At 58.9% G+C, this 18,880-nt stretch overlaps 2 protein-coding genes across 2 annotated transcripts; one reads left to right on the forward strand and one right to left on the reverse strand.

Moving 5' to 3' along the window:
- Positions 1-450: 450 nt before the first annotated feature.
- On the forward strand, positions 451-1,691 carry PDYN (prodynorphin; the record flags this gene model as incomplete). Its single annotated transcript, XM_084217827.1, is given in 4 exon segments — positions 451-563; positions 565-625; positions 723-896; positions 1,140-1,691. Coding segments are annotated over 4 exon segments (900 nt in total).
- A 1,355-nt stretch (positions 1,692-3,046) lies between these two features.
- Positions 3,047-14,675, reverse strand: LOC311160963 (tyrosine-protein phosphatase non-receptor type substrate 1-like). The gene is made up of 9 exons (XM_084218169.1): positions 14,591-14,675; positions 14,109-14,238; positions 7,534-7,893; positions 7,014-7,325; positions 6,540-6,887; positions 6,194-6,292; positions 5,757-5,778; positions 5,339-5,378; positions 3,047-4,702 (listed from the first exon to the last, which is right to left on the reverse strand). Exons 2-9 carry the CDS (start codon positions 14,179-14,181, stop codon positions 4,448-4,450), a joined length of 1,509 nt encoding a protein of 502 aa, XP_084074295.1. The 5' UTR covers positions 14,182-14,238; positions 14,591-14,675; the 3' UTR covers positions 3,047-4,447.
- Between the last annotated feature and the right edge of the window lie 4,205 nt (positions 14,676-18,880).

The following is an 18,880-nucleotide window of genomic DNA, read 5'->3' on the forward strand; positions in this document are numbered from 1 at the left end:
GCCACTCTCCCAGCTGAGCACAGTGTCCTCGTCCATCCACACAGGTCAGAGGCTTCATCACAGCTCTCAGACATCTGGAGGATGGCGATGGTGGTCTGCAGGGGGGCTGGAACCCAGAGTGCTCCTTCTTCCCCTTTTCCCTATGCACCAGCCCAGCAGACTTGGTGGGTGAGAGGGAGGGGAGATGAGACTGCTCTGGTGTGGGGTACAGCAGCCTGGGGTGAGTCCACACTGGGCCAAAGCATCACCTCATCCACCTGCCACCACACCTCTGTTTGCTGGGGTTCTTTTCCCCAAGGCCAAGGGGAAGAGCTGGTGATTCATCTGCCTGCGCCATGCAGACGTGGCAATCACAGAGAAACCCAGTGCTGGGGAAAAAAGGGACTTTTCTTTCTAATGGTATGGTAAGAGATGGAGAGGATAGATGGGATAGAACTGAGATGAGATGAGATGCAGCGAGATGCAATAGTGGTCCTGCCCACAGAGAAGGGACTGGCTATTGCTCTGGGCTTGTGCGAAGGACCAGGCTGCAGCCAGGGTAAGGGGTCACATCCTGTGGTGTCCTTGCTGGGAGCAGCACCCAGAGGTGAGTCATGTGGGAATGGGCATAGGCATCAGTCCCTGTGTATGATCCCAGGAGCAGCTCACAGAGGGAGGTGGTAGGTGCCCAGTGCCTGTGGAGTGGTGACGGCCCCCCAGAGCTGGCACAGGGATGGTGACAGGCTCTGTGCTGTCTTCCCCTCTCCAGGCAGCGTCTGCAGGGCGAGATGGCACGGCGGGCACTGGCACTGGCACTCTGCCTGTCCCTGTCTGCGGTGGCATCTGCCGACTGTGTCACCCAGTGCTCCCTCTGCGCAGCCCAGACCCGCGGTGCCGAGAGCAGCGTCCAGCCCCTGGTGAGTGCTGGCCCCGCAGGGACGCGAGCCAGGGAGCCACAGCAGTGGAGTGTCACGGGTGCAGGGTGGCAGAGCTGGGTGGCACCTGGTGTGCTGGTCATGGGCACCCCAGGGTGCTGGGGCTGTGCAAATTTCGGCTTCTCACCGAGCTGAGCAGCACGGTGGGCACGGACCCCTGGGCTCAGGGTGGGGTGGGAGGAAGGCAGAGGCTCACCCCGGGCACCTGTGGCCATTGTTTTACAGATGTGCCTGTGGGAATGCCAGGGCTCCTTGTCACCCGGCCCAGAGTGGGAGATGTGCAGGAAGGCGCTGGCGCTCCTGGCCCCGCTGGTGGCCCTGGCCGAGGGGACAGAGCCGTCCCCGCAGGAGGCGGAGGAGGATGAGGCAGAGCCGGAGCAGGGTCTGGGCGCTGCAGAGCTGCCGCCGGCGCCGGCCAAGCGCTACGGGGGCTTCATGAAGATGATGTCCAAGGCGAAGCTGCTGTCCCTGCTCCGCGAGAACGCTCACGGCAAGGGCGGCCTCAGCAAGAAGTCCGGGGGCTTCAGCCGCAAGCCGGGCGAGCGAGCGGCCCCCGAGGACTACCCGGGGCCGGCAGGGGACGGGGACGAGGAGCCCACGGGGGCCGAGGGGCCGGAGCTGCACAAGCGCTACGGGGGCTTCCTGCGCCGCATCCGGCCCAAGCTCAAGTGGGACAATCAGAAGCGCTACGGGGGCTTCCTGCGGAGGCAGTTCAAGGTGACCACGCGGTCGGACGAGGACCCCAGCGCCTACTCAGGGGAGGTCTCAGACCTATAGAGCCAGGCGTGGCACGGCAGCGCCGCGGTCCCCACACTGCCACCCCGACTGTGCCATCGTTCCCAGCCCTGTCCCCTGCCCGGCCCGGTGTGGTTGGTGTCACCCTTGCCTCATTCCCTCAGGGGACCGTGATTTCCATCCCATTGTCCCTCTCTGGTTCACCTGCCCATCCTGTGCGCGGAGGGGACAGTGCCACTCCTCCGGCTGCTGGCGGTGTGGCTGTGGCCCTGCCCAGGGTTCCCGGGGGCGTAGTGCTGGGGACACAGATCCTCCATCCTGCCGTGGCTGCCGGAGCACAGCAGGGTCTGAAGACCACCAGAGCTGAGGTACAGGGCAGGGGGCTCCGAGCACTGGGAAGGATGGACCAGGGCAGGATCGGGGAGGCCACGAGCAGAGGTGGCTGGTGGAACCACAGCACCATCACCAGGTGTTCAAGCAGTGCTGAGCCCAGCCCTCACTTCCCTCCCCTCCCCTCTCACAGTGTCCCACCGATCTCAGCACCCACCTGGTGCCCCTGGGCTCCCCCTCCAAGAGCGACTCTAGAGGCAGGGTCAGCCCCATGCCCCAACACCCAACTCCCCCCTGCAGTCAATAAAAGGCAGATGCCAACAAAGCTGAAGCCATGCTGGGTGCTGAGCGTGCTCTGCAGGGCAGAGCAAGCACCCCAAATTGGGGTGCCCAAATGGGCCAGGGGTGCTGGCTGTGAGACCTGCAGGCAGCACAGGGTGGTATCCTTCCTGTGCCATGGGTGCCAAAAGGAATGTGGGACCCCACGCACCTCTGGAGCCATATCCTGAGGGTGACAGGGCCATCTCAGCTGAGCAAGCACAGGGCAGGCATGCTCAGCCTGCTGCAGGGGCGTGTAGGGTGCGGGCAAGGCACCTCCTGCAGCAGCAGGCAGGGGAGTCTCCCTTGGGAATCACAGCTGGGAAGGGGCAGTTGTGCTGAGGGCAGGGGGCAAACTGTCCCTTTTCTGCTCATATGTGACCCCTCCAGCAGCAGCTCAGTGCTGAGCAAGCCCAACCTGGGCAGCAACTTCCCTTTTGAGTGTCAGTGTAGCCCCACATGGCAGTTCCTGGCTCTGGTGAGACACCGTTCATGCCCCAGACACAGCCCAGGCACCAGCTCCACGTTGAGAAAGGAGGGAGGTCACTGCAGAGCGCTGAACACTCAGCTCACTCATTGGATGGGCTGGAGCCAGCCCCCAGCCTGGCTGCACAGCAATCTGGGCACCCCAGCTCCAGCTCAGCTCCCTGCACCTAAAGATGCAGCAGGGCCAGCCCCTGCTCAGTGCCTGCCCATGGGGTGCACTGCTCCCCTCCCTCACGGTGCCCACGGGAACCAGCCCCATAGCCCCCATCCCAGCCTTGACCTCCTGCCTTCCTCTCCCTTCCCTGCAGACACAGGACAGGGCTGTGCAGGATGAGCCCTCCTCTCCTCCTCCCTGCAGGACACACAGACCCCCAACCCCACCCTGCAGCCCCAGTGACAAGGTGACCCCCCTGAGCACAGGGACACGCTGATGTACGGGAGCAGCACAGGACTTTTCACTTTTATTATAAAAATATCTTGCAAGCAAAAAGAAAAAAAAAAAAAAAAACCACAACAAAAAAAGAAGTCTGTACAAGCAGTCACGTTGCTCCCAAAGCACCCCCAAGGACCCCAGGTGCCCCCGAGCCCCTGCATCTCCACTGCTGCAGGAGCCAACAGACGGTGAGACTCCACGCAGAGGCCCAGGTAGGGGACACATGGAAGACATCTGTCCCCATGGGTGGGCTGGGGGGAGCCTGCCTGGCCCCCCAAGACAGAGCTGGGGTGGGGGGAGCATATACGTCTCTTATAAACTCTGTAGGGTTTGGGGGATTCTTTACTGAGGCCTCTGTCTTAATTTTGCACATCTTATTCTAGTGTTAAGTACACAGCAGTACACCCACGTACAACACAAAACATTGGGGGTTTCAGCTCTAAAAATTAACAGTTACATGTCAAACAGTCAAAACATGTTACACGGTACCTGCGGGGAGCTCCCGGGGGGAGCCAGGCTGGGGGGGGCCCTCGCACGCTTTGTACAAGGCTGGGGCAGCGCTGGCGGGTCCCAGGGCAGGGCAAGGCTGAGCACAGGAAAGTGATGATGATGGTGAGGAGGATGCTTGGTGCTGAGGAGGCAGACCTGGAGCTCCCCTGGACGGCAGGGCGGGGGCCTTGGCTCAGTGGCCTTCCAGCCTCTTGGCCTTGTGGCGAGACAGAGGTCCCGCAGAAGGGACACTTGGGAAGAGAGGCGGACACTTGGGTCCTTCCTTTAAAGCCAGAGTTTGGTGTCCAGGCATGGTGGCAGAGCCCCAGAAGGCAGTGTGGGGGCCCTGCTGGTCCTGGGGAGCCATGGGCCAGGCAGTGGCATCCCCGTGAGAGCTGGTGTGGAGGCACTGTACCTGTCCCCTCAGCCCAGCTGGAGCTTCCCAAGGAGCTGCTGCTCCGCTGGCTGAATCGGCTTGCGGGCGAACCCGGCACACTGAGGTTGAGCAACCCTTGATGGGGGTCCTGAAGGGATGGAGCTGGCGGCCCCAGGACCAAACTGCCCCCAAAAATCACGTCTCTCTGGATAGGAGAAGACCCCCACAAGTATTGCGGGCTCCATTTCCATCCTAAAACACAGGTACCGCAGCGCATCTTCACACCGCTCCCGCTGCTTCCAGAGAACAGTCTTAGGGAGGAGCAGAGCTGTTCCCGGCAGGACAGGGGGTCCCAGCAGCCACTGCTCACTTCCTGGTGATCTGGACGCTGGCATACTCAGAGCCAGCCTCCTCGGGGCGCGGGGCCGGCCGCTTGGGCGCCTTGCTGAGGTGCACCATGTCCAGGTCGGCGTAGGTGAGGTTGTCGTCGCCGTTGGGCGCCTGGTTGCTCTGGATGCAGGCGTACTCCGACTGCTGGCTCATCTCCACCATCCGCCGGACGCTCTTCCTCTCCTTGTCGAAGTTCAGGTCCGCGTAGGTCAGGTTGTTGGGGTCGGATTCCTGTGTGAGGCACCAAGAGTTCCTCCTCTGGGAAGATGCCCCTGGACCCACAGCCCTGTTCTGGAGTCAATCCCACTGCAGCTCGGGCTGGGGCACCTCAACCTTGCTGGTATGGGGGAACAATGCCAGCAGCCACTACCATGAAGCCATGCTCTACCCACATCATGAGCCACCCTGTCACCCCTGCTCTGGCTTCAAAATCACTGCCACAATTCCAGAGCTGTCACTGAAGCCACTCCATCCCAGCAGGGCCAGACTGCCCAGTGATGCCCACGTGGGAGCTGGCAGAGCCTGGGTGGGATGGACAGATTGCTGCTGATCACGACTTCGCTCGTAGCTGCGTCACCAAATGCAAAATAACTCCACAAATAGCCTGGCTGGCTATTGCACAGCTGGTTCTCCAGGCAGCACCAACCCAGACTTTACTGGGAGGGGAAGGAGAAGGAGGAGGAGGAGGTGGAGGAGGGAGGGTGAAGGCAGAAAAGATTCTGGGAAGTGGCTATCCTCTTCCTGGGGCAGCCTCTCTTCCACCTCCAGCCACAGAGTGGAGACACTGAGAGGTTTCGTGGAGAACCACCACCCCCCACTCCCATCTCCAGGGGCTCCCTCTCCCTCCCCAGTCCCAGGATGACCCACCTGGGTCGTGGCCTCGCTGCTCTTCTCTGGCTCGTGTAACCTGGAAGGAGGGACAAAACCACTCAGAACTATGGAGGGTCCTGTTGCCCTTTCTCTGGTGATGGAGCAGCTGGGGAGGTCAGATGCAAGCCAAGGTCCTTACAGCTGCATCCAGCCAGACAGGTCCTGAGCACTGGCTAGTGCTCGTCCAGCTGCCTCTGCTGGCCACAGACCAGCTCCCACCATCCTGCTCAGCCCCACAAGGAAAAAATCCCCAGAACCCTAGTTGGGGAGATAGGCAGAGACTGTGCTCCTGCCTTCCCTTTCACAGGTTTTGGGGATACAGCTCTGTCCCAGTCCTGAGGGACTCTGTGGACTGGAGGTGTCCAGCTCAGAGCTCCCACTGGTTACCCAGTGACTAGAAGAGATCTGCACTCACCTGGCAGATGGTGAGCTTTTACCTGTTGAAAGAGAAGGAAAAAATTAGGGAAAAATAATTAGGGAAAAATAATTCAGGAAACAAGATAAATGCCCCATTTCCCTGGGCACAGAGAACACATGCAGAGAATGCTTCAAGGACAAGGACACATCTTTTCCCAGAGGCAAGTGCCTGCAATTCCCTGGAGTTTCAATCAATTTTGTTCAGGACTGCTCCTGGGGGAGCACAGGAGGTGCAGGGCAGGATTTAGACCAGCCATAGCTTTCCCTGCAACCTGCAAACAACCTGGGCAGCTCTATCCATCACCCCACTGGGCAGGACCTGCAGCTGCAGTGCCACGAGTTATTGTCCAGCAGGGCAATGTGAAACCCATGGGAAAGAGAGGAAAAAGGGGGTTGGGAGCAGCTGCCTCCCTGCCCCACACTTGGCTCCCTTACCCTTGATCTGCTTGGTCCGGATCAGGTACAGAATCGCAGCCACCAGCAGGGCCAGCACGGTGCAGACCACACCCACCACGATGTAGATGAGCATATCGTCTGAAACATCAATGGAAAGGTCACCATGGCCCAGGAACATGGAACCTCCCAGTCCCTGCAGCCTCACAACTGGGACTGGCCTAGCGATGCATGAAGCACCAAGGAGGACAGCTCAGTGCCTGCCACTGTCACACCCCCCAGCTCCCTGATATGGAGATTTGGTCTTCAACCAGATTTTGACTGGGGCTTTGAGCTTCCTCAGGGGGTGACACCACACAGCCGCCCTATCCCAGCAGCTCTGACGCACCCTTATCCATCTGGAACTCGTTGCTCAATGCCTCTTGGGTTGGGTTGGAGATCCACAGCACGGCTGAGGAGCTGGCAGGGGCCTGGGCATCGTGCACCACCATGCAGGTGATCGTGGACCCGTTTTTCTCCTCCGTCGCTTGCACCTCCACCCGGCTTCTCAGCTCAAACAAGCCCTGGGGCAGCTCTGTCAGCCCGGAGAGGTTCTGCCCCTTTATCTCAGTCCCATTCTCCAGCCAGGAAATGGACACTTGAGCTGGGTAAAACTCCTTCAGGTGGCAGGTGAAGGTCACGGTCTTGTTCACCTCAGCGGGGCTCGGCTCAGCGCGCACTTCCACGCTGGGGGCAACTGGGAAGAGAGGCAGAGCTTGGTGTTTGGTGTGCCCGGCTCTGCTGCCCACAGGGCGCCCTGTGCTCCTCCCAGGGACCCCAGCCCCATAGAGCAGGACGCCCCATGCCAGCCCCCAGCCCTCACCTCGCAGGACCCTGCTGAGCTGGTAGCTCCCTTGCAGCGGGGCCGGCAGCGTGGAGTGCGTCACCTCGCAGGTGAGCTGCGACTGGACATCGTCCTTCTGCAGGGTCACCACTGCTGTGCTGGACATGTTGTAGGTTTTCGTCTTCCACTCAGTGACCTTGGGTGGCTGAGCCCCCAAGGGGTTGCTGTTCTTGTACCATTTCAGCCCAATGTTATCAGGAAAGAACCCTCCAGTCGTGCAGGTGAAAGGCACCGAATCCCCCGGCCTCGCTCTCTGCTCAGGCCCAGACACGAGCGGGCGGCTGGGTTTGGCTGTCGGGAGAAGCACGGGGCCATCAGACCAGGCTCTGCCCCCTGCCCAGCCCTGGGCCTGCCAGGAGCAGAGTCTCATACAAGGGCATGGGGACGGCCCATGGGATCCTCTCCTGGACCAGCCCTGAGCCCCTTCCCCATCCCTGCTCCACCTGAGCAGAGCCCGCTGGGTGGTTCCATCAGGAGCTGCTCCAGGAGCCCCACTCACCTTGCACAGACACCTCGGTGCCACTGCCACGCTTAAACAGCTTATCCTCCCCACTGATCATCTTGACAAACTTCACACAGTAGTAGGTGCCCATGTCCTCAACCTGAACGTCCCTGATGTGGATGGTGAAGTCTGTGTCAGAGTCAGGCACTGCCACCGTCACACGGGAGGAGGGATCCTTGTTATTGGGGTCATAGACAGTCTTGTTCTCACTGCCCCAGCCCTTCAGCCACATCACAGGACCTGGTCCAGCAATTCCAGATGCGATGCAGTTCAGGGTGAGCGTCTCCCCCGCTGTCACCGTCACCTTGGGCTGGGGCTGCTGCAGAGTGAAGTCCTGACCCTCCTGGGCACCCACACCTAGAGAAAAAAAGAGACCAAGTCTTGCCTGGCACCACACATCCAGACTCCTGACGGTTCTCCCAGCCCTGGGACAGGCTTAGCACCCCAGGTGATGGGCTGTGGCCATGGGCACACTGCTCTGCCCGCAGCGGAGCTAGACAGAGCTTTGCTTGGTGACTGTGCTGAGCTCTGGACAGATGGAGCACACCCCAGCTGCCTGTGTCTCCAGCACACTGGGCTGCCTCCCACAGCCACCTGGCTTTGTCAGCCAGGAGAAAGAAGTGCACAAAATGAGATACTCCAACAAGCCAGCTCCCATCACCAATGTGACACTGCTTTTTCTGTCCTGAATCTGTCCTATTTCTGCATGGAATCCCAGCCCTGGTGATCCCAGCAGAGCTCAGCCAATCCCTCACCGATGACAGCCAAGCAGGCACTGTTCCTACTCAGCAGCAAGCACAGGGAGACATTGCCTTTGGAGTATCTCCATACCACTGGTCCCTAATCCAGTCACTTGTGCCACACCTCCCTGCACAGACAGACAGTAACATCCCAGATAACCCTCACTACACACCCATGGGTTACCCAGGGGTTAATTTTGTCAGTGTTTCCTATGCCAATATAGTTATTGCAACCAAATTCACAAAAGATTTATATCCTGGTCACTGCTTAAAGGAGCATTTTTTTAAGCCACATGGGGAGAGAAGTGGGGGAACCACTTAGATCCACCTGCTGGTAACAGGTGCCTGTGGCACCCAGAACCAGTGTCACGGTCACACAGAGATCTTTGTGTTGGAGCAGGTAATGCTGAGCAGCATGGGGAGCGCATGGACCAGCACTCCACACCGCTCACAGCAGAATCATGGAATCACAGAATTTTTTAGGCTGGAAATGCCCTAAGATCGCAGAGTCCAACCATTAAGCCAGCACTGCCAAGCCTCTGACCAAACCATGACCCCAAGTGCCACATCCACACATCTTTTAAATCCCTCCAGGAATGGTGACCCCACCGTTGCCCTGGACAGCTCTCTTACCCTTTCAGTGAAGAACTTTTCCCAAATATCCAACCTAAACCTCCCCTGTACAACTTGAAGCCTCCTGTCCTCTTGCTTGTTATTTGGGAGAGGAGAATGACCTTCACCTGGCTACAGCCTCCTTTCAGGGAAATCCAGGACAGCAACTTGTGCCAAGGCTTCCCTTGGGACCCAGCAGGATGGATAATCTCTGGCTGGATGCTCCCAGGAGGACCTGCTGCAGGACAAGCTGCTCTGACCCCTCTGGCCACAGCTGGCTGTCACAGAGACCAGAGCTGATTTTTGGCAGCTGTTGATCCCTCCTGACTCACAGTGGTATGTGCTGAACCCACAGATGTTCTCACTGTTCCACTGTGTGTGGAATTACTCAATCTCTATGGCCAGAATTACCAGGAGCAGTTTCTCCAGACTGCCCCAGTTAAAGGCTCTTTGCCCAGGGCATCAGTCTACAGCATCCTCAGCCAAAACCTTCAGGCCTTGGGGTTTCCCTTTGAAGCCATGTCAGGGTTAACGCAGCAGCAGCATTCAACATCAGAACAAGTTTTTCCCACAAAACAAGCACAGAGGGACAGAGTTGGTTCGTGTCACGTCCAGATGAGTCATTCACTCTGAGCCTTGGTCCTGCACCTGAGCAGTGGTGCCCTGGGCACCTGCAAGGCAACGCCGTGCTTCTCAGGTGACCCCAAAATTGTGGGGGGCAGCCCTGGAGCAGAGGCCTCGTGCACTCTATGTGCTAACACAGGGTTAACACCACTAGATCTGCTTCTGTGGCAGCTCCTGAACTTCTCCATCTCCTGCTGCCGAGAGACCTTTTGTAAGAAATGGTTGAGAAACACACAGAGGAAGTTCACAAGCACAGAAGCATCATCGCATCATCTGTCTCTCGACAGAGAGACAAATGCACATGGATGTGACACAGGCAGGGACCAGGCTGCCACAGACACAGGCACCCCCAGCCCTTCCACGTACCCAGGGGGCCACAACACCAAGTACTGGCTCCACCAGCCTGGGCAAACAAAGCTCACTAGCAGGCGGCACTTGGTACAGCAAGGGACACATCCCTTGTGTGGCCACAGGAGCAGGAAGCCAGGGCCACCCCCACCACACACTCTGTGCCCTGTGATGAGTGAGTTACTCACTGCTCCCCTCTGCAAAAGCAACTTCTGTGGAGTGGTTACCCCCATGAGGGTCCCCTGCACTGGGTAGAACTGCCTGCACCACCCCACACAGCCCAACCTGAGCGAGCCGAGTGCCTCCTCCTCATCCTCCCTCTCTCCATCTGCCCATCTCCCCCTGAGGCATGTGGTGTGCTGATGGGGAGAGCTGGGGAAGTGCCTGCTTTGGGGCCCCAGAGCTGATCCCAACACCAAAGAGTGTCAGGGTGGGCACTGCTCAACCCCAAAGTTCATGTCTTGGTTGCAGCAAAACATCCAGAGAAGCGCTGGGACATGGAGCTGAGTGTGGCTGGGTGCCCTGCCTGTGGTTGGCTGCCATGCCTGGTGTGCAGCACCCCACTCACTACCTTGGCACAAGGGTCCTGCCTTCCTGGAACCACAGGGATTGATCCCTGATCTCTCCCAGGGTCCAGATTTGCAGCCAGAAGCGGATGGTCTGTATGCACTCCACAGCCCCGAGCTCACATTCCCTCCTCACCGGGGCAGCAGCGTGCCCGCCTCCCCTGCCCAGGGATTAGCAGGCGCAGAGCATGCTGTCGTCCAGGGATAGGATGCAAGGTGCTTTCCTGCTTTCCTGACTGCTACTGCTCCCAGAGGATCGAGGGAAAAAGAGCTTCGCGCTGCCGGCAGCGCCGCCTGTCCAGAGGCTTCACTGGCAGCTCTTGGTCACTGCAGAGGAGTCACACCGTGAGGCTCCAGGCAGCCCCCCGGACAGGAATGAAATGGAGCTTTTTCCACACGTTCTGCTCTGCCGCCTCAGAGACCCTCACCAGCTCTGCTCAGATCACCTGTTCAGGGATTGCTGATCTATGACACACAAGCTCCAGCCAGATCCACCACAGGGACACCCCAACAAGGACCAGCTCGTACCTCCTGGCTGAGAAGCAGGAGTCCCAGCCAGACCTGCCTTCTCCACTTCCTGCTGCATCCATCTCCCCACACCAGGACCAACCCGACCCCTTCCTGCTCAGAATGACCCCAACCCCCTGCAGCAGCTCAGAGCAATGCCCCCCCACCTCCACCCCAAAGGGAAAACGCAAAGGGGAAGTCAGCAGGAAACCCCAGAATGCACAAGTTAGAAAATGCAAAGTTTCCACCAAAGCTTCTTTCCTCTTTCTCCCTGAACACAGCTTCTCCTCACACGCAGTTGATGCCTCTCCTTCCCCTTTTGAGGAGCTCACCCAGTGGGAGTGAGAGGCCAGCCAAGCTCCCTCCCAGCAGCTCACGATGTGCTTGTGCACCAGGAGTGGGACATTCAGGGGCTTCAGGCCACAAAAACATGAGACACCACAATTTCTCACTATTTCCCTGCTGCCTGATGACGCTTTTTTTTCCTTAGACTTGGATTCCAAACCACCAGGAATTGGAACACGATCCTCTTGCCCCCAAGATCATGGGGAATTTAGGTGCTCTGACCCTGTAATCTGTTCTATCCTACACTCCAGAATTAGCCAAGGGTTTTAGAGCCTTGAAAAGCATCACCTGACAGTTCCCACGTAGGTGGGAGCACCCTCGCAGTGCAGACCCAGAGCACTTCCAGCCCAGAGCAGAGGCAGGAGCACGATCTAGCAGAGCCTGCCTCCTTCCCGTTATTCAGTTTAATTTGGGAGCAAAATAATCCCAGCTCTCGCTGCAGTGCAAGTTTTCCATGTTGGTGACACATTTTTTTCTATATTCCACCTTTTGAAGTATTTGATATTGAACAGATTGCAAGAGGCCGGGGTTTAATTCAGGAGAGGCTGCTTGGATGCTTCCTGGTAAAAATAGATTTTTTTCCTCTGAAGGAGCTGGGTAAGGAGCTCCGGGATGGCTGTGTGCTCCAGAAACGACATGCAGCTGGTCACCGGCATCCCAAGCCCCACAGTCACTCACTGAAGGAGCAGGCCAGTGGGCAAGGGAACCCCAAAATAATCCTGCTGGAATTTCACCTGCAGCAGGGCTGCCAGGGGCGGAAACTAACAGGTGCTGCCTATAAAAGGCCTGGAATCTGCTGTTTAGGGAAGGCAAGGAGAGCCCTGGGGATAGCTGCTGAGCCCTGAGCAGACCCCAGGGCGCTCAGGGAGGGCTGTAGGAAAGGCTGTGCTTCACATCCGTGACATCAGAGGAAGCCTCAGCTCACCGCAGCCACCATTTCCAAGCTCCCCTCCTCCAGCATCAACAGAAATTCATCCCAAGAGCCAGAGCCCCAGCAGGAAACTGAATTCCCCTTTGGAAGGGGCTCTGTGAAGCACAGCTGAAACCCTCTGTGGAGACAGACTGGCATGGAAGGGCTCTGCAGGGCACAGTTTCTCAATGGGGCTTTGCTGTTTGGTTTCCCACATCTCACTGCCTTTGCCCCACAGGAAGGTCTCCTCCAGGACCTTTCCTTTTCCCCTTCACTTCTGCAGAAGCTGTCAGAACAGCCGGCAGTGGGAGCCTGGGCCAACTCTGCTGGAGTTCAGCTTAGTTTGAGCCACGGCCCAGGAGGGATTCACCATATGGAAAAAAAAGACGTGCACGTTTGCACCTAAAATCAGGGATGCAAACCACTTCAAAACCCCAGGGTGGTTTTTTCCCATGGCTGGCTCAAAGAAATGGGGTTCTTACTCCAAGACCACATTTAATTAAGTTCAGGAGCTTTGCTGGAGCTATTCTTTCACGCAGGAAATCGCAGGGGCTCACTGGGAAGCCGCACTCACCGCCAAAGCCTTCTTGGCTCTCAGCAGCCGGAGTTTTCAGTTTGGGGCCAACACTTCTCAGTTGTGATCAGGCGACTCAAAGCAAGGAGCGTTGTGCTGAAAGCATTTGCTTTCCACCCAAGTTTGCATCCAACTCTTTGCCCAAGGAAAGCTTTGATGGTAACTATTTCAATGGGCTTGGGAGAATGTGGGTTTCCCCTGCGGAACCTGGGCTGGGCTGTTTGTAGTGGGATCTGGCTGGAAGGGATGGGGTTGGAATTGAGCAGAAAGCTCAGCAGCAAGATGCTCCTGAAGATGCATCATTATCGCTGCAGGTTTGCCTCAAAAACCCCGTCCCTACCTTGGCAGGGAGAGCAATTCCTTCGAAATCACCCAAAACGAAACAGCCTAGAAAGGAAACATCCTTGAAAGCAGCAGTCACCACAGGGCTTGGTTCCTGGTGGGATGAGAGACTTCTCGCTGCTGGCAAGGGAAACAGCCAAGAGTGGCACACTTTGACTGGTCCTTTGCAGCGTCCCCCAGCTTTTACAAGGGACTGGTGGAGCCATGAGCCCGTGGGAGGTCTGGGGCACCCTGAGGCAACACAGGACTGCACGGCACAGGGTGCCCAGAGGCAACTCCACCGCTTCAGTGCCCAACAGTTGAGTAGAGAGAGAGCCCACAGCGGGGTGAAGCAGGAGGGTAGCAAGAAAAACAAGTTCTTGGCAGAGAAAACAGGCAGCCCTCACTGAGCCTCCCCATGCCTTCTCCACTAGCATCTCCAAGTGGGAATTCGGGCTGCTTGCTGAGTTTTGCCTCACCCATAGCTGGCAGGGGGTGCTCGCAAATGGGTGGGAACAACATGCCTCTTCATGCCCCTGCCGAATTCCCTGCCTCGCTGGGAAAGGGCATGTCTGCCTGCCTTGAAGTTTGGTTCGGGAAGAACCGCCGGGCAAGGGCCCCGCGGGAGCCCCTCGGCCACCGCCGCTCTCTAGGTCACCGCAGAAAGGTCAAAGCAACCGTGCGCGGAGAGGCGGCGTCATGTCGGTACCGGAGGTGTGCGGGAGCGGGGAGAGGATCGGGGGAAAACGGGGGACAGGGCGACAAGGGGGGGACAGGGCAGAGGAGAGGAGAAGGGCGGGAAAAGGGGGGAAACGGGGCAGAGCAGGGAGAGGAGCTGTGTGGGAGGGAAAGGTGGAAAACAGGACAGAGGAGGCAGGAGCAGGATGGAAAAAAGGGGGGAAACAGGACAAGGCAGAGGAGAGGAGCAGCGGGAGAAAGGGGAGGACAGGGCAGAGCAGGGCAGCAGGGTGGGAGGGAAAGGGGCTAGGAAAGGAGCAGGAAGGCAGACAGAAGCCATGGCTTACCGGGCAGGGCGAGCAGCAGCAGGCACGGCAATGCCCAGGCGGTGCGGCCGGGATCCCGGGGATGCGGCTCCATCGGTGCGGGAAGCGGAGCCCGCGGCTTCACAGCGCGGCCCCGCGCCCGGCTCGGCGGCTGGGTTTGATAAATAAGACAAATTAAAAAAAAAAAAAAAAAACAACGGAGAAAAAGAAAAAAAAAAAAGGGCAAGAAGCGCAGAACTGCAGCTGGCGAAGGAAATCGCTCTTCTCAGCCCCAAAATGAGGAAGGAGGCCGGGCTGCTCCCCCCTTTCTCCCCCCGCGGCGGGCGGGCAGCGCACACGCACGCACCGACACGGACCCGCGGCCCCGCCGCCGCCCGTGGGCACCGGAGCGGGCTCGGGGCCGCTGACGGGGCCGCCGCGGCGGGGCCCCGGGCGGGCGCGTGCCCCGGTGCCGCGCGGAGCCGCCTCCCCCCCGCGCCGCGCCGCCTCCGTTGCCGTGGTACCGGGGAGGGACGGAGCTGGCCCCAGCTTCGAGACCCCCTCCGGCTCCCAGCAGCCCCGGTTCAGCGCCGCTTCCCCCCGTGGCGGGGGCGAAGCCAGCCCCGCCCGCCCCGGGGCAGAGTCCGCCGGTCAGTCCGGTGTGCGGCTGCCTTAAGGTGGGCTGGGAGGGGACCCCCGGGACCGGCCGCTAGCAGCCCCGGGGTGCCCGGTCCCTGTCCGCCGGGGCAGAGGGAGGCGGCTCCATGGCCCCAGGGATGGGGGTTGGGGATCCGCTCACTCGCCGCAGGCTGGCGGTGCAGCCAGCGCTTCGGCACGGCCACGACACACAGCCCTGCATCCCTGAGCTGGGACTGGGGGGCAGGAGCACACAGCCTCGGGGGTCCTGAGCACACAGGGGCCACCTGGGGTTGAGCCAGGACCGCCCCTGGCAGAGGCACAAGCAGCGCGCGTTCTTGGGGGTCCCAGTGCCCTCCCAAGGGACACGAAGGGCCGAGCTGTGAGCCCGTGGCAGAGGTTTTGCCGGTGCCACGGGGACAGATCAGCTTGGCCCACGGGGCTCAGGGGCAAGAGGGGACACTGGTGCAGCACAGACAGGCAGAGGGTGGATGGGGAGGGAGAGGAAATTCCTGCTGGGAGAATGGGGACATCCCCGTGAAGTCCCCTCCGCAGGAGCCTGCAGGACCAGGCAGCTGTAATGGTAGGCAGGGCTGAGGAAGACGGTGTCGGGGTGCCAGCATCCGTGGGACTCGCGACCCTGCACCGCCCTGCTTTTCCCTGACACAAAGTCCTTCCCAGGGGATTCACAAGGACACTTTCTCCACTGCCTGCACCTGTCACAGTTTCTCACACAGCCCAGGGCCACTTCAGCCAGGCCGGGCCAGGTACCCGGGATGCCAGGTGCAATGCTGGCAGCTCCCAGCACCACTCCACTGTCCCCTCTGCCCTCGCAGGGATGGGGTAGACGCTGCAGAGCAGGCGCACCCAGCATCACCTGCAGCATCCCCAGCAGCCCGGATCACGCCATCACTCCCACACTGGGCCGGGTCCCCGAGGACAGCACTGGGTGCCATACTGGAGGACCCGCTACCGGCTCCCCCTCCTCCCCTCCCTCTCTCCCTCTGCAGGCAGCCGCCAGGGCTGTCGGTTTTATTTAGAGCCTCGCACAAACACAGCCGAGATATCTGAAGTGACTTGGCACCATCAATCTGCGCACGGCGTCCGCCCGCGCATCCCCGGCCCCGCCAGCCTCCCCCTCAGCCCCAGCTACGCCCATGGGGCACATCCAGCCTTAATTTAGCACTGCTGGGACCGGGAACCACTCCCCAGGCTTCTGCACCCACCTCCCTCTGCGGTCCCCTGGCAGCTGGAGGCTGCGCTCAAGCGTTGTGGCCAGTTCTGCTCCCACTGGAAAAACTTTTGTGGCCAGAAGCACTGGTCCTGGAAAGCCCAGTGCAGCCATCATTTCCCTTCACAGAGCTGGCCAGAGTGGCCAACAAGGAGCAGGGGTCCAGAGGAGCCCTTGGGTTTGGTCTTTTGTGCCGAGCAATAATTTCTTTGCACAGGGATGGGACACAGGGACACATCACTGCAAGAGGGACGCTACACCTCAGAGCAAGCAAAGGTGCTGAGCTCTGCTCTCTGGTGACCAGTGATAAGACTCCAGGGAACTGCATGAAGCTCTGTCAGGGAAGTTTGAGGTTGGTATTAGGAAAAGGTTCTTCTACCACAGGGTGTTTGGGTACTGGAACAGGCTCCCCAGGACACCAGTCACAGCCCCAAGCCTGCCAGAGCTCAAAAAACATTTGGACAATGCTCTCGGGCACAGGGTGGGGTTCTTGGGGCGTCCTGTGCCAGGACAGGAGTTGGACTTGCTGATCCTTGTGTGTCACCTTCAGCTCTGGATATTCCATGGGATTAGCAGTGGTTTGTGGAAACCCTGCAGCTACACCACTGTGGGCAGTGCATCCCACCCAGCCCAAGTCCAGAAGCAGGGACCCTCAGGGCAAGTGGGTGGCCAGCACGAGGGCAAATGCCAGGGACACACTGCAGCCATTCACAGCCACCTTTCCTGGTTATTTTTACATGGAAGAACAGATCCTGGAGGCCAGGTTGGCTTCAGCCTGCCTGGGATGTTCTGCTCGGTGTGGAAGGTTCAGACAACCTGTTCTGAGGCGATTTCAGAGCAGAGCCAGCCCGCACACAAGCAGCAGCCACCGCAGAGTGCTCGGGAAGGGAAGTTAGAGCTTTAAAAAGCTCTGCAAGAGAAGGTACCGCGCAGAGCAGATGGTGCGGCGCGAGCTTCCCGGGAAGAGCTGCTATTGCTCCCCATTAGGAAGCATATGGGCAGGCTCAGCTGCCTCCCCTCCTACCCATGGCCCTTCCACTCAGCATCACCCTGCTCCAACACGAGAGGTTTGGAGGATTCACCCTGGCAGGGCAGCCCTTGCCCTGCACTGGGCAGGGAACCAGGGGGAGAGAAGCGTTTGGCTCCCTGCATGCCTGAGACAGAGGGACAGCGCAAAATTTTGGGAGTGCAACTCTGCCATCATCATCATCCTTCTGTACAGAACACCCACGGTGAGCAGGAGGCTGCAGCACTGCTTGGCAGGGCGGGCAGCACTGCCAGGCTCTCTGTGCTGCCAGCGGGCACCCAGGCTGTGCTTGCTTTGCAGCATCTCCATGCTTCAGCTCAAAACCCCTCCTCTGGCAGGGAGGATTGCAGAGACCCCAGAGGATTCCAGAGCTCGGCTCTCCCTGGCCCCAGGAGCTGGGCAGCAGCCAGCATGGGGACAGGGCAGTGTTTCAGGAGTGCTTTTCAAGAATAAGTTGATTTTCACAGCTTTGATGCACAGTGAGGAACTCGCATCACACTGCTAGCACCTGTTTGGGGAAGGCATGAGCTCTGTGTGGGCTGGGCCAGGCTCAGCCTCCCCTATAGGTTTGGGTGCTGGGCAGGCAGGGGTCTGCTCCCCTTCCCTATTCCCAGCCAGAACCACAGTCTCAATGTCCTTTTTGCATTCCCTGGGCAGCTTTGCAGGATCTGCTCCCTCCCCAGGAGAAGTTGGGGACCCATCCACACTCAGAGACCCTCAGCCAGAGCAGCAGCACCCCATCTCTTGTCAGAGCCTGGCAGCATGCAGTGGGAACAATTACAGCCTTGCCTGAGTGATCCCAGTGGAAAGTCCTGCAGCACTGGTTTTGCCCAGACTGCTCTTTCATGCCTTAATCAGCTCCCTGTCTGATCCTCTCCCAACCCTGACTGCCCCCAGGAACAGCGGTGGCTCCCCTGGCTGGAGGGGATTCACAGGGGATGGAGGTGGGAAAGGTTCCAGTCCCTGCCCTGCAGGGCCAAACCTGGGCCTGCTAATGAATCACATTTCACTGATGGAGGTGACTGCAGTCTTTCTCTGCCTGGGACTTTGTCCCTCCTGGTCCCCACTCCAGCAATGGGATGGCACAGTGGGCAAAGTACCAATAGCCTGAGCGCCCACATCACACCTGGACACAGCAGCTGTCCAAAATACTCAGTCCACCCTTCAAAATCCAAATCAGCTTAGGGATACAGGAAAAAAACCACCAATACTTCAGACATCAGCCTGGAAAATACCCCAAATTCAGCATCCAGAGGTGCTATTTTGGGGCTGTGGGCACAGAGCCATGCCCAAGCACCAGCAAGCAGCCAGCACTTATGGGAGCCCTCCACAATAATGACTCAATGATCTTCGAGGTCTTTTCCAGCCTCAAAGATTCCTTGATAAACCAAAAAACCCAGTGCCTCAGGGACTCACCACCCTGGGGAAACTCAGAGCCATCCTGGCCCAGTCCCAGACACCAACACCTCCCAGCCCAGCCCAGCCTCCTGAGAGGTGCTGCTTTCACAGCTCACCACAACAAAACACCCTGTGGGACCACATCAGAGCACCAGGCCCACACAAGGTCTGTTCTGGCACCCACAAGAGAGTGCAGCCTTCATAGAGCTTCATGTTCCCCCATCCATCCTCCAGCTTCAAAGACAAATTCCAAGACCCCTCCAGCTTCAGATCCAGGTGGACATGTCTTACAGCCTCCCCCACCCCCACCTCTCAGGCTTCAGTCAGCACCCAAAGAGGGCTTTCAGCTGGTAGAGAAGCACAAATGTCTCTTGAAGCAGGGAGCACCAATTACACTGCTGATATTTAGGGCTTCCAGCACAACAAATGGAGCTGCAGCTTCATTAGGTACCTTGCCAATTTAGTCCGAGACATGCAGTACAGGGGAAGCTTAAATTAGTTTATCTCATGTTAACTTATAAC

The sequence above is a fragment of the Fringilla coelebs genome (genome assembly GCF_963513975.1).
Source record: "Fringilla coelebs genome assembly, chromosome: 18".
In the NCBI taxonomy this organism is placed as follows: domain Eukaryota; kingdom Metazoa; phylum Chordata; class Aves; order Passeriformes; family Fringillidae; genus Fringilla; species Fringilla coelebs.

What these genes read in the sequence shown, in the direction of transcription:
- LOC311160963 (XM_084218169.1), bottom strand. Translation starts at nt 14,181, where the DNA reads ATGGAGCCGCATCCCCGGGATCCCGGCCGCACCGCCTGGGCATTGCCG. An exon ending in GCTCAGCAGGGTCCTGCGAG is followed by an intron (nt 6,888 to 7,013) that starts GTGAGGGCTGGG and finishes CTCTCTTCCCAG; the next exon opens with TTGCCCCCAGCGTGGAAGTG. An exon ending in GCAGCGAGGCCACGACCCAG is followed by an intron (nt 4,703 to 5,338) that starts GTGGGTCATCCT and finishes TGCCTCACACAG; the next exon opens with GAATCCGACCCCAACAACCT.